The 15,000-nt window shown below is 45.0% G+C and overlaps 1 protein-coding gene across 2 annotated transcripts in view; it reads left to right on the top strand.

The window, feature by feature from the left end:
- Positions 1-15,000, top strand: part of slc6a8 (solute carrier family 6 member 8) — a 114,138-nt gene that overhangs the window by 11,053 nt on the left and 88,085 nt on the right. Inside the window, exons 2-3 of one of the 2 annotated variants that reach the window (XM_056275163.1) lie at positions 10,742-10,751; positions 11,791-11,840. The exons of the other annotated variant lie outside the window; for it this stretch is intronic. Of the exons in view, the coding sequence (XP_056131138.1) occupies positions 10,742-10,751; positions 11,791-11,840 (60 nt within the window). The remainder of the gene's footprint in view (positions 1-10,741; positions 10,752-11,790; positions 11,841-15,000) is intronic. 2 annotated transcript variants of the gene reach the window in all.

The raw sequence follows: 15,000 nt of genomic DNA, 5'->3' as shown, positions 1-15,000 counted from the left end.
CCTCTACGTTGCATTCTTTATTTAGACTGACACGGCATCACAGGCAGACCCGATCAAACAACCCAGAGCCCGCAGGCATCACCAATCGATCCAGCACAATAGAACAGCACCAAATCAAATGCAGCACTGTCGATGTGTGCAGACATAACACTACCCCCCTCCATACTCTGTAGAGTCATACAAAGTCCTTCAGCACACGGAAGACTCTCTATTTCAAAATTAACCTCTTCTGGGAGCTTAGGGAGATTACATCAGAAGGACTCAAACAACACACCATCTTCCTCATATTCACTGGTATACGGCTGACTGGAGAAATTCACAGCTCTCTGTCATATATCAGTATGCTTAGTCAGCAAATGTCCTGTTTCAGATTGCAGGGCATGGATTACCCTGCTCTTAGATGGAGAGCCCATCAGAGTAGTGGTCTGAAAACGAGACTGGACCAGTGCTCCCTGAGCTATAGTGCCTAGTGGGTCAGCCAGTGTGGCTCTTTTTGATTTGAGATTCTCAATTTGACCTCAATTTCCTGTGGACTCTACAGAACTTTGTATTTCAACTATTTCCATCTCTAGATCATTCCTAGATCCTAGTCATGCCTTGCTGATATCTCTGCATGGGTGAAAGAATGCCACCTTCAGCTTAACCTATCTAAGGCTGAGCTCCTTGTCATCCCAGCCAGTCCATCCTTACAACAACAGATCAATAACCAGCTCGGATCAACCCAACACATGCCCACAAAGTCTGCCCAAACCTGGGTGTCATAATTGATGACCAAATAACCTTTAAGGTTCACGTGGCATTGATAGCTTGGCCGTGCCGATTTGCCTTGTACAACATCAGGAACATTAGACCCTACCTGTCTGAGGATGCAGCACAACTCCTGGTACAGGCTCTTCTAATATCATGCCTTGCCTACTGCAACTCCTGACTGGCAGGTCTCCCTCATGCACTTTCAAACCTCTGTAAATGATCCAGGATGCAACAGCGGATCTGGTCTTCAACCAACCCAAAACAGCACATGTCACTCCACTGTTCATATCCCTCCACTGGCTCCCAGTTGCTGCCCGCATCAAATTCAAAATCGTGATGCTCACTTACAAAACAGCAACTAAAACAGGTCAGGCCTACCTGAACTGCCTCATTCAGGTCTACACTCAGTCCTGCTCACTACGCTCTGCCAATGAAAGGCGCCTGGCACTTCCACCACAACGGGGTCCTAAGTTACTAGCCAGACTCTTCTCTTCTGTAGTTCCCTGGTGGTGGAATGAGTTACCAAACGCCATTTGATCCACTGAATCCCTGTCCATCTTTAAGAAGAAGCTGAAGACCCAGCGCTTTCTCCAACACCTCCAAACCTGATGGTGTTAATGACATTTTTTTTCCTTCTATGCACCCTATGCATTGCCTTTGTGCACTGCCTGTTGACGCCTATGACCTATCATACCTAAACCTAGTTTTTTGGCACTTACTTGCATTGTCGCCGCCTGACTACATCCTTGCTTGTGTTGTATCAACTCTCAGATATACGTCACTTTGGATAAAAGCATCTGCTGAATGAAGTTGAAAAATTGGGACATTTTGATAATATTATGAGTGACACTGAGATTGTATTGTTGGCACAATTGTCTAATTTCAACTTTTCCGTAATCCCACCATTGTCTTAAAGATGCAAATTTTGCTTTTCGAGATCTAAAGTCTTTCCAAAAGAATATAAAAGTGTCTTTAAAGTTAACACCCATAAGCAAGCAGTGTTATAATGCCAATATTCACTTTTATGTTTAATATTTCCACCAAAAACATTGCTAATAACCATTGAATATCTGTAAAACCTACGGGTACTATTCTACACTCTTTAACCACAATAAAATGATGCCTAAAGCAATAAAATCTGTACAGTCTAGCCAAAGAAATGGTACTGTCCCTGCTGTGCGACCATGGTTATTGCCTTTTCTTGTAATGTAATTATCTCCATATATCAACCAAACTCCAAGTTTCTGCTAATTGAGTCATTGAATGTTTTGAAGAAGCATGAAGTTCATGTGGTTTCTATTTACCATATCATTTTCTGTACAATTAAAATCTCCTCCGAAAAACAGCATTTCTTCAGTGGAACTATGATTTAAAATGATACCAATTTCATTTAAACAATGTGCTCTTTCAGAGCCTGATATTGGAGAATATACATTTATCAAAACAACATTTTAATACTGAAAACGTGCTTTAACTTCCACCAGTCTACCTTTTATCACCTCTTCTACATTAACAAACTGTGGTTGAAAGTCTTTGGCAAAAACAACAGCCACTTGTCCACTATTTTTACTCAGATGACTCAGAATCACCTCCCCATCCCGTTCCTTCTTCCACTCAGGCTCAATGGAAACATCGCTATGTGTTCCTTGTAAAAAAAAGTCACACTTGAACGTCTCAGCTTTAGCAGTTCAGATAAACATGGCCTCTTCATCACTTCTTCTTGCTCCACTGAGGTTAAGAGAAGAAAGAAAACATGACAATACCGTTAAATTAGAGATACGCCATCAAGTCCTAGACTGCTCCAGCGTTGTTATTATTATGCTTTAGATCTTTCTTGACTTTCAGAACCATCTTTTTCAATCAGTAGCTCTCTTTTTTTGTGATCAACAATTTTTATTTTTTTTAAAAACAGGACACAGCACACAAACAACAACAACAACAGGGCAGCACATTAGTAACAACGTTTAAGGACTGAAATAAAGGGAACAAAATTTACAGAATAAAAAAAACCATATCCATAGTAGCTGAGAGTAAGAGACAAACATTCCCAAGGGAAAAACGAATAATAGTGGACTGAAAAGAAAGGGAAAAAAACAATAAAACCAAACTATACATTGTATAAACCATCCATTTCTACTAACTTCCAAAGCTGGCCTGCTCCAGGTCTGCTGTTACTGGGTGTGGAGGGGTGCAGGGAGGGGGAGATCCCTTCTTTTAAGGTAGTCTCTTATGGACACAGCTATGCCTGACCATGCCTGCACAGTGGCAGGCTTGGCTCTATTGAGTCGTGCTGTTGTACACTCAAGAGACACTATGCTCTGGTAGGACGCCATCCAGCAATTAATTAAAGGAAGTTTGGGATTAAACCACAGTGTCAGTATGGTCTTTTTTGCTGCAGTAAAGCCTGCCAGCATTAGTCTTCGCTGATTTAAATTGAGAGACAAAGACGAATCGTCATTGAGCAGACAAAGGCAGGGATGAGGCACTACTGTTGATCCTAATAACTCTGAGAACGTTGCCATAACCTGTGTCCAAAAATCTCTAATCAGTGAGCAGTCCCAAAACATATGCACTGTTGTGCCCGGGACCTGATCCCGGCAGTGAGTACAGTTAGGGCTGGTAATTAGCTTCATTTTAAAACATTTGATTGGTGTAGCATATGCTCTGTGAATCATCTTATAGCGTATAAGCTGATGCACAAGATTTTTAGAGGTACTGCTTATGTTAGACCACATCGTTTCCCAATTTGGTTCCAGACCGACAATGCGGAGTTCCCTGGCCCACACCCCTTCAACTGCCAGTGTCTTAGTAGAGTGATCAAGCAGAGAGTTATATATACACGTGTCACTGTCCCCCGAGTACCCTGCCCAGGACCGAGCCTCTCCTCCATAGGGTGCTCTGGCAAAGGCCCATTCCAGGGCACCCCATATGTTTTCATTGCAGATCAGTCTCAAGTAAAAAAAAGAAAGAGGTGCCCGGTAAATCATATTCCTCCCTAATATCTTGGAATGAACAGAGTCCAGCATTGGCTATATTAAAACTATTGAATTTGGTTCTGAGTGTAGGCTATTTTCCTGACATCTGGAATCAAGGATTTATAACCCCAATTTATAAAAGCGGAGACACATTTGAGCCTGATAAGTACCAAGGCATCTGTGTGAACAGTGATCTGGGGAAGGTCTTCTGTAGTATTATGAATGCCAGACTTCTGAACTTCCTTACCAAGCACAATGTCTTGAGCAAAAGCCAAATATGATTTATACCAAAACACTGCACAACTGATCATATTTACACCCTACATACCCTAATTGATAAACATATAACACAAAATAAAACAAAAATGTATGCCTGTTTTATTGACCTCCAAAAAGCTTTTGATTCTGTTTGGCATGCAGGACTGTTCTACAAAGTTGTTGAGAGTGGTGTAGGGGTAAAACATGGGATAGTATTAAATCAGTGTATTCTGGCGACATGTGCAGCGTAAAAATTGGCAAGAGAAAAGAACAGAATTCTTTACCTAAGGCCGAGGAGTTCATTAGGGCTGTAACCTCAGCCTTGCACTCTTAAATGTCTACACCAGGGGTGGGCAGCATGATCCAGAAAGGGCCGGTGTGGGTGCAGGTCTTTGTTCCAACCAAGCAGTTACACACCTGATTCTATTCGTCAACCAACAGTCTTTGCTAAGGACCTTGATTTGTAGACTCAGGTGTGTAACTGCTTGGTTGGAACAAAGACCTGCACCCACACCGGCCCTTTCTGGATCATGTTGCCCATCCCTGATCTACATTAATGAATTGGCTACTACGCTAGAAAGGTCCTCTCTGTCCCCGGGGTAGGTCTCCACCATCAGGAGGTGAAAAGCCTACTCTTTGCAGATGATCTGCTTCTGCTGTACCCCACAGCAGATGGCCTACAGCAGAGCCTGGATCTGCTAGAACATTACTGTCAGACCTGGGCACTGACCGTAAACCCTCAAAAAGACCAAAATAATGACGTTCCAAAAAAGATCAAGATCTCAGGACGTTCTACGGTAACGTCTTATCCCTGGAACATTTCTTGTGGGAAAAGTAATTTGAAGTTAAGAAGTCCTTAGCTTGATCTTCGCTGTGTGTTTGGCTGTCAGCTGGTGTTTTATGAGCTGCTTGATGGTTTTGGACTGGGACGACCTGACAGTCACATGACTGAAGACCTGCTTTCCAGTTTATAGTCTGAACCAGGTCAAGTCACTTTACTAGCCAGCTTTATTTGTTTGGCCTCAGTTAAACTTCCAGTCTGATAAGGCTTCACACTCACCCAGTTAAAGAGTGGTCAATAATAAACCACACTGGATCCCGGGAGAGAAGAACTGGTGTCTGTGAGTTTGGTGTTCAGAGGAAGAGACAACATGAACTCAGTACCCAGGATGTTTTTTCGTGAATAATACAGATAATACTTTGTATTGTATTATGTGTCATAGACAATACTTAATATTTCCCTAAAATTGCAACTGTGCTGTATTTCTCCTTTATACAAAGTTAATTCTCTCCATATTTTTATAAAATGTCATCAACTAGTACTAAAGTTCAGCGATCCAGCATTTCAGTATTTAAAGAACAACAATGTTCTCCATATTTTTTCCTGAATTTTATTTTGTATTCTCCTATTAACTTTACTTTCAACCTTGTTTTGTCAATTGTATAGAGATCACAGAGAGCAACCCACTCAGATGGTGAAATCAGATTCAGATTTGGATTCAGGTTTTGGTTGGAGACTATAAGTACTTAGTTTGGGTTTTGGACGGTTGAAGTTCCTGGAAAGAAGTGAAGCTTCATGTTGTGTTGTGTATTGATGTAGCACTGTGTGGTGGTGAAGGTCTTCTACCAGCTTGTTCTGTCACATCTGCTGGTTAGACACAACACCTTCACATCTTCTAAGTCAACACTACCTGCCTTCATCTTCCTCATCTGCCTGCTATGATGAAGATGAAAACACTAGGTACCGTGTCATTTGTCCTGGTGAAGTCCTACCAGACACCAGCCATCCTTATCACACCCTGCTGCAGTCTGCAGGGCCTGGTGTTCATGGTTAGATGTTGTTCAGGACCGCAGGTCTGCTGGTGACATGTGACATGTACACGTTCAGGACCGCAGGTCTGCTGGTGACATGTGACATGTACACGTTCAGGACCGCAGGTCTGCTGGTGACATGTGACATGTACATGTTCAGGACCGCAGGTCTGCTGGTGACATGTGACATGTACACGTTCAGGACCGCAGGTCTGCTGGTGACATGTACCAGTTCAGGACCGCAGGTCTGCTGGTGACATGTACACGTTCAGGACCGCAGGTCTGCTGGTGACATGTACACGATCAGGACCCCAGGTCTGCTGGTGACATGTGACATGTACATGTTCAGGACCCCAGGTCTGCTGGTGACATGTGACATGTACACGATCAGGACCGCAGGTCTGCTGGTGACATGTGACATGTACACGTTCAGGACCGCAGGTCTGCTGGTGACATGTACACGTTCAGGACCGCAGGTCTGCTGGTGACATGTACACGATCAGGACCCCAGGTCTGCTGGTGACATGTACACGATCAGGACCGCAGGTCTGCTGGTGACATGTGACATGTACACGTTCAGGACCGCAGGTCTGCTGGTGACATGTACACATTCAGGACTGCAGGTCTGCTGGTGACATGTACACGTTCAGGACCGCAGGTCTGCTGGTGACATGTGACATGTACACGTTCAGGACCGCAGGTCTGCTGGTGACATGTGACATGTACACGATCAGGACCGCAGGTCTGCTGGTGACATGTGACATGTACACGTTCACGACCGCAGGTCTGCTGGTGACATGTGACATGTACACGATCAGGACCGCAGGTCTGCTGGTGACATGTGACATGTACACGATCAGGACCGCAGGTCTGCTGGTGACATGTGACATGTACACGTTCAGGACCGCAAGTCTGCTGGTGACATGTGACATGTACACGTTCAGGACCGCAGGTCTGCTGGTGACATGTGACATGTACACGATCAGGACCGCAGGTCTGCTGGTGACATGTGACATGTACACGTTCACGACCGCAGGTCTGCTGGTGACATGTGACATGTACACGATCAGGACCGCAGGTCTGCTGGTGACATGTGACATGTACACGTTCAGGACCGCAGGTCTGCTGGTGACATGTACCAGTTCAGGACCGCAGGTCTGCTGGTGACATGTACACGTTCAGGACCGCAGGTCTGCTGGTGACATGTACACGATCAGGACCCCAGGTCTGCTGGTGACATGTGACATGTACATGTTCAGGACCCCAGGTCTGCTGGTGACATGTGACATGTACACGATCAGGACCGCAGGTCTGCTGGTGACATGTGACATGTACACGTTCAGGACCGCAGGTCTGCTGGTGACATGTACACGTTCAGGACCGCAGGTCTGCTGGTGACATGTACACGATCAGGACCCCAGGTCTGCTGGTGACATGTACACGATCAGGACCGCAGGTCTGCTGGTGACATGTGACATGTACACGTTCAGGACCGCAGGTCTGCTGGTGACATGTACACGTTCAGGACTGCGGGTCTGCTGGTGACATGTACACGTTCAGGACCGCAGGTCTGCTGGTGACATGTGACATGTACACGTTCAGGACCGCAGGTCTGCTGGTGACATGTGACATGTACACGATCAGGACCGCAGGTCTGCTGGTGACATGTGACATGTACACGTTCACGACCGCAGGTCTGCTGGTGACATGTGACATGTACACGATCAGGACCGCAGGTCTGCTGGTGACATGTGACATGTACACGATCAGGACCGCAGGTCTGCTGGTGACATGTGACATGTACACGTTCAGGACCGCAAGTCTGCTGGTGACATGTGACATGTACACGTTCAGGACCGCAGGTCTGCTGGTGACATGTGACATGTACACGATCAGGACCGCAGGTCTGCTGGTGACATGTGACATGTACACGTTCACGACCGCAGGTCTGCTGGTGACATGTGACATGTACACGATCAGGACCGCAGGTCTGCTGGTGACATGTGACATGTACACGATCAGGACCGCAGGTCTGCTGGTGACATGTGACATGTACACGTTCAGGACCGCAGGTCTGCTGGTGACATGTGACATGTACACGTTCAGGACCGCAGGTCTGCTGGTGACATGTACACGTTCAGGACCGCAGGTCTGCTGGTGACATGTACACGATCAGGACCGCAGGTCTGCTGGTGACATGTGACATGTACACGTTCAGGACCGCAGGTCTGCTGGTGACATGTACACGTTCAGGACTGCGGGTCTGCTGGTGACATGTGACATGTACACGTTCAGGACCGCAGGTCTGCTGGTGACATGTGACATGTACACGATCAGGACCGCAGGTCTGCTGGTGACATGTGACATGTACATGTTCAGGACCACAGGTCTGCTGGTGACATGTGACATGTACACGATCAGGACCGCAGGTCTGCTGGTGACATGTGACATGTACATGATCAGGACCACAGGTCTGCTGGTGACATGTGACATGTACACGATCAGGACCGCAGGTCTGCTGGTGACATGTGACATGTACATGATCAGGACCGCAGGTCTGCTGGTGACATGTGACATGTACACGTTCAGGACCGCAGGTCTGCTGGTGACATGTGACATGTACATGTTCAGGACCGCATGTCTGCTGGTGACATGTACACGTTCAGGACCGCAGGTCTGCTGGTGACATGTGACATGTACATGTTCAGGACCGCAGGTCTGCTGGTGACATGTGACATGTACACGATCAAGACCGCAGGTCTGCTGGTGACATGTGACATGTACACGATCAGGACCGCAGGTCTGCTGGTGACATGTGACATGTACACGATCAGGACCGCAGGTCTGCTGGTGATATGTGACAGGTCTGCTGGTGACATGTGACATGTACATGTTCAGGACCGCAGGTCTGCTGGTGACATGTGACAGGTCTGCTGGTGACATGTGACAGGTCTGCTGGTGACATGTGACATGTACATGTTCAGGACCGCAGGTTTGCTGGTGACATGTGACAGGTCTGCTGGTGACATGTGACATGTACATGTTCAGGACCGCAGGTTTGCTGGTGACATGTGACATGTACACGATCAGGACCGCAGGTCTGCTGGTGACATGTGACATGTACACGATCAGGACCGCAGGTCTGCTGGTGACATGTGACATTTACACGATCAGGACCGCAGGTCTGCTGGTGATATGTGACAGGTCTGCTGGTGACATGTGACATGTACATGTTCAGGACCGCAGGTCTGCTGGTGACATGTGACAGGTCTGCTGGTGACATGTGACAGGTCTGCTGGTGACATGTGACATGTACATGTTCAGGACCGCAGGTTTGCTGGTGACATGTGACATGTCTGCTGGTGACATGTGACATGTACATGTTCAGGACCGCAGGTCTGCTGGTGACATGTGACAGGTCTGCTGGTGACATGTGACAGGTCTGCTGGTGACATGTGACATGTACATGTTCAGGACCGCAGGTCTGCTGGTGACATGTGACAGGTCTGCTCCGTCGTCACATCCCTTCAGTCCCTCACATGTGAAGATGGTACCGGGCCTGACTGCATTTACACAGCGCTCTTCTAGTCTACCACCACGCAGCGCTTCACAGAGGATGCCTCACATTCACCCTTTCACACACTGTCACACACATTCACCCTTTCACACACATTCACACACACATTCACCCTTTCACACACATTCACCCTTTCACACACTTTCACACACATTCACCCTTTCACACACATTCACCCTTTCACACACATTCACCCTTTCACACACTTTCACACACATTCACCCTTTCACACACATTCATCCTTTCACACACATTCACCCTTTCACACACATTCATCCTTTCACACACTTTCACACACATTCACCCTTTCACACACATTCATCCTTTCACACACATTCACCCTTTCACACGCATTCACACACACATTCACCCTTTCACACACTTAAACACACACATTCATCCTTTCACACACTTTCACAAACACATTCATCCTTTCACACGCATTCACCCTGTCACACGCATTCACACACACATTCACCCTTTCACACACATTCATCCTTTCACACACTTTCACACACACTTTCACACACACACACACACACACACACACACACACACACACACACACACATGCAAAACCAACAGCCAATGAGACATTTGCAAATTTGCAAACCATCGTCTTGGTTCCTTCCTCTTCGCATCCATTTTGGAGCTTCTTGGGGGTCCTCAGAGAGAGGTCAGAGGTCACAGCTGTCATAAGGGTTTTGGTTCTGGGATTTAGGGTCTGGGATTGGGGACTGGATGCAAGTAGAATGCTGCTGCAGGTGTGACAGCACTTCTGCTTATGACGTGTGTGTGTGTGTGTGTGTGTGTGTGTGTGTGAGAGAGAGAGACAGAGAGAGAGAGACAGACAGAGAGAGAGACAGACAGAGAGAGAGAGACAGACAGAGAGAGAGACAGACAGACAGACAGACAGAGAGAGACAGAGCGACAGACAGAGAGAGAGAGAGACAGAGAGAGAGAGAGAGACAGACAGAGAGAGAGACAGAGAGACAGACAGAGAGAGAGAGAGAGAGAGAGAGAGAGAGACAGACAGACAGACAGACAGACAGACAGACAGACAGACAGACAGAGAGAGAGAGAGAGAGAGAGAGACAGACAGACAGACAGAGAGAGAGAGACAGACAGACAGAGAGAGAGCGACAGAGAGAGAGAGAGGATGTATATGTTGTTTCAGTTTGTGGCTGGCTGCCAATTATGACATCATCATCATCCCTGGACCCATGTGGAGGAGAGATTAACAGGAGTGGCCTGTAATCTTTTAATCCTGTTGACCAACCTCACTCCTCTCTCTCCTCCTCTGTCCTCCCTGTGGTGGACAGTTGTAGTACTGGTGTGAGGAGTCGTATGAGCGTGAAGCAGGCTGGAGTTCTGGTGCCGTGTTATCTTGGTATAAAGAACATTCAGAACATCTTCACTGTATGACAGGAGACTGTCAGTCTGGTTCTCAGTCTGGTTCTCAGTCTGGGTCTCAGTCTGGGTCTCAGTCTGGGTCTCTGCAGCTGTTACTCTGACTGACTGACTTACTGCTGCTCTTCTCTTTCCTTTTCCCTCTTTCATATTTCTCTCTAGTTTTCCTATTGATTTCTCTCTCTCGCTCTCTCTCTCTCTACTTCCTGCATGCTCGTGGTCTTTCTCTTTGACCTCTGCGGTCACCATGACCCCAGCATGTCAGTGTCAGTGTCACCGGGGTGCTGCCCTCTGTCTTCCATTCCTGTGAAAAACAACATCAGATCAAACCAGACCAGTAGAAACAGGAAGGTAGTGATGGACAGTCCTGCAGTAGCAACCGGTTTACTGTGCCGGCTGTGTAGTTCACTGAGACAGACTACAACACAACCAGTCAGCCGCTCTGGGGCCTGTCTTTTTATATGGACAAGTCTGACTCATTTACTTTGTTTTCATCAGTACCACAAAGTAACACCTGCTGATTTTTACTAGTCACGTCATGATATTTACTAGTCACATCATGATATTTTCTAGTCACATCGTGATATTTACTAGTCACATCATGATATTTTCTAGTCACATCATGATATTTTCTAGTCACATCATATTTACTAGTCACATCATGATATTTACTAGTCACATCATGATATTTTCTAGTCACATCATGATATTTTCTAGTCACATCATATTTACTAGTCACATCATATTTACTGGTTACATCATGCAATTTACTAGTCACATGATATTTACTAGTCACATCATGATATTTTCTAGTCACATCATATTTACTGGTCACATCATGATATTTACTAGTCACATGATATTTACTAGTCACATCGTGATATTTTCTAGTCACATCATATTTACTAGTCACATCATATTTACTGGTCACATGATATTTACTCGTCGCATCATGATATTTACTAGTCACATCATGATATTTACTAGTCACATCATGATATTTTCTAGTCACATCATATTTACTAGTCACATCATATTTACTGGCCACATCATGATATGTACTCATCGCGTCATGATATTTACTAGTCACATCATATTTACTAATCACATCATATTTACTGGTCACATCATGATATTTACTAGTCACGTCATGATATTTACTAGTCATGTCAGGATATTTACTAGTCATGTTATGATATTTACTAGTTATACTATGATATTTATTAGTGACATCATATTTACTAGTCACGTCATATAATATTTACTAGTTATGTCAGGATATTTACTAGTCATGCTATGATATTTACTAGTCACACCATATTTACTAGTCATATCATGATATTTACTAGTCATATCATGATATTTACTAGTCATATTATGATATTTACTAGTCACATCATAATATTCACTGGTCATGTCAGGATATTTACTTAAGTCACATCATAATATTTACTAGTTATACTGTGATATTTACTAGTCACATCATAGTATTTACTCATCATGTTATGATATTTACTAGTCACATCATGATTTTATTGTGATATCGATCATATTGTGATATATACCAGCCATGTTATGATATTTACTAGTCCTATTATGCTTCAGGAAAGCTAATACTACACGTAGCTTCTTTAAAATTAGCAGATACTAGCAAAGCATAGCCATATTTGACTGTAACAAGATTAATCTAGTCTTTCAAGATCAGAAATCATTTGAATTCCAATTAACAGACCGGATCCCGTAGCTTCCAGTAACCAAGAGTAGAACACTGTGGTTGTGCTGGTTGTTTTCCCTCTCCAAGATGAATTGCTTGATGGTGCCCAGGCATCATTGGTGTTAAACTGGGATAAACATTAATGCTAACACTGGCCTGTCTTATCTAGAGACAGCACTATCAGACATTTGAAGACATCTGTTAGGTTATCTTGATGCGGATAGCACTATGGGGGTTCATCCTTGAAGCTGGGCTGGGAGGCAGAAACCACAGTAAAATGGCTTCACTGCAGAACTACACATCCAATGGTTCCAGTCCAGTTCTTCCACAGTCTCCTTAGCATCCAGTTATAAACAGCATCCCAGGAGCTAATGAACAAAAGTTGTACTTGAGATTTGTTTTTTTTAAATTTATTTCTGATCTTTCCCTTTTTTCTCCCAATTTAGTGGCCAATCGATCCCTATTTTAATTCAAACACCCTCCCTCGTACTGCATGCGTTCGCCAACTGCATCTCTCCGGCCGGCAGTCTGGAAGGAGACGCCTCGCCACGAGGCGACTCCAGGCCGAACCACTGCTTTTCCCCACACACACACACACACACACACACACACACAGAGACGCATTCGTGTGACGAACACAAGCCGACTCCGCCCCCCTCCTGAAGACGGTGCTGCCAATGATTGCTGCTGCTTCATCAGGTCCGGCCATAGTCGGCTCTGACGAGACCGGGGCGCGAACCCCGGTCCCCAGTGGGCAACTGCATCGCCACAAAGCCCATGCTTAGACCGCTACACCACCGCGGACTTGAGATTTGTTTTTTAGTGAGGTTTATTTGGTGAACTTTTCATGCTGAATTTAATTTCAGTTTGAAATTTGAAAAAAATTGACCATGAATTTGCTTTTCAGTGGGAGGAGGCGGGAGGCCGACCTCAATTCAACTTCAACATTTTATTGATCAGTAATGAAGTTTACATATACAAATAAATCTACTTTGTTTGTGTGTGTGTGGTTGGTAACATAACAAAAAGGGCTGTATATGACAGACAGGCAGGCAGGCAGACAGACAGGCAGACAGACAGACAGACAGTCTGTTTGGCAGAAACACAGACATAACTTGACTCTGGGACTGGCCAGCCAGGTTTCATCCATTCCTCGTCTTTGTCGTTAATAGAGACACATTCGGCTGCTATAGAGAGGCTTCTCAAGGTCTGACTGTAGTCTTACTGGTCAGCTCCCAGTTACCAACAGTACTACAAGATAAAACAACACAAGTTTTAAAAAAGAGGAGTAAAATAAAACACAATCATAAATCTTTGAGGGAACTTTGGCTTCATTTCTGGAAGTCCTTGCTATGAAAACAAAGTGATATTGATTTAACAGAGAATTCGTTCAGTTGGCTGAACGCTGGCTGGTTGCTTCAGATCTGGTCTGCCAGAGTCAAACCACAAACCCAGACTCAGTCCATCCAGCTATTTCTCTGTCAGACCCCCAAAACACAGACAGGATTCAATAGAAATCACAATCTTTGTACTCATGTCCTGAAAGTGGCTCTCAGTCATTTTAAATTGGAACGCTTTTTATGATATTTGGTCTACATCCTGTAGGTATTAGATATCTACATCCCAGCTATCAAGTACGTAAGTAAATAGATGCACTGAGAAGTAAACCCGATCTCTGTGGCCCTAGAGTCTGTAGACCCTAGAGTATGTATACCCTAGAGCCTGTAGACCCTAGAGTCTGTATACCCTAGAGACTGTAGAGAGACACACCATTTTCTCTGTTCCTGCTTCTCATCAGCCAATCAGGAGAGTGATTTGCAAGCCAGCGTCTCCATTGGTTTCTACTTGCTGTCAATCAGTTTGCCTGTTCAAAGGCTCTCGGGCAGAAGTGAGGGGCTGGATTCTTTTGCAGGATGTTTTCATTACAGCTAGCTCTTGCAAACTCTCACCCAAGATCACTTAGCCCCACTTTAGGTCATAACAATTTAGTTTGATTCAATGCAAAGACCTTCAACCATATCAAATAAAGCATCCTTTTAAGAAATGAATTCATTGTCAGTAATTCTGTGTTTATACAAGGTGCTAATTCATCAATTCAACCGCAATCTGTTTATCGGCTGTTTGTTCCATCAGAACATCAGGACTTACTATATCTGAATGATTTAACAGTATTCGGTGTGTAAGACTGGAGTTTGACATATTACAAGACTGAAAGGAGAAATCTTGTTGTAGTAATATTACTGACACCGATGGAGAAACTCCCCCCCCTTCTGTGGATACTGAGCCCAGTGATTTAGCCCAGCTAACCAGCTTAGCTAGCTAGCTGTAGCGCTCCATAGCTCTCTCTAAACAGCTTAGCAGGCTAACTGTAGCGGTGGGTCTGTTTCTGCTCTATCTCTGGAGTCCATGGTCTCACTAACCACCCCTCACCAATGCTAATACTAGCTAACACTACCTTCACATCCAGATAACAACCCCACCCAACCCTTCCATACACATATAGC

This window comes from Lampris incognitus, chromosome 2, assembly GCF_029633865.1.
Source record: "Lampris incognitus isolate fLamInc1 chromosome 2, fLamInc1.hap2, whole genome shotgun sequence".
Lineage (NCBI taxonomy): Eukaryota > Metazoa > Chordata > Actinopteri > Lampriformes > Lampridae > Lampris > Lampris incognitus.
Note: the sequence above shows the minus strand (reverse complement) of the source record. Positions and strands in the feature narration are given on the sequence as shown.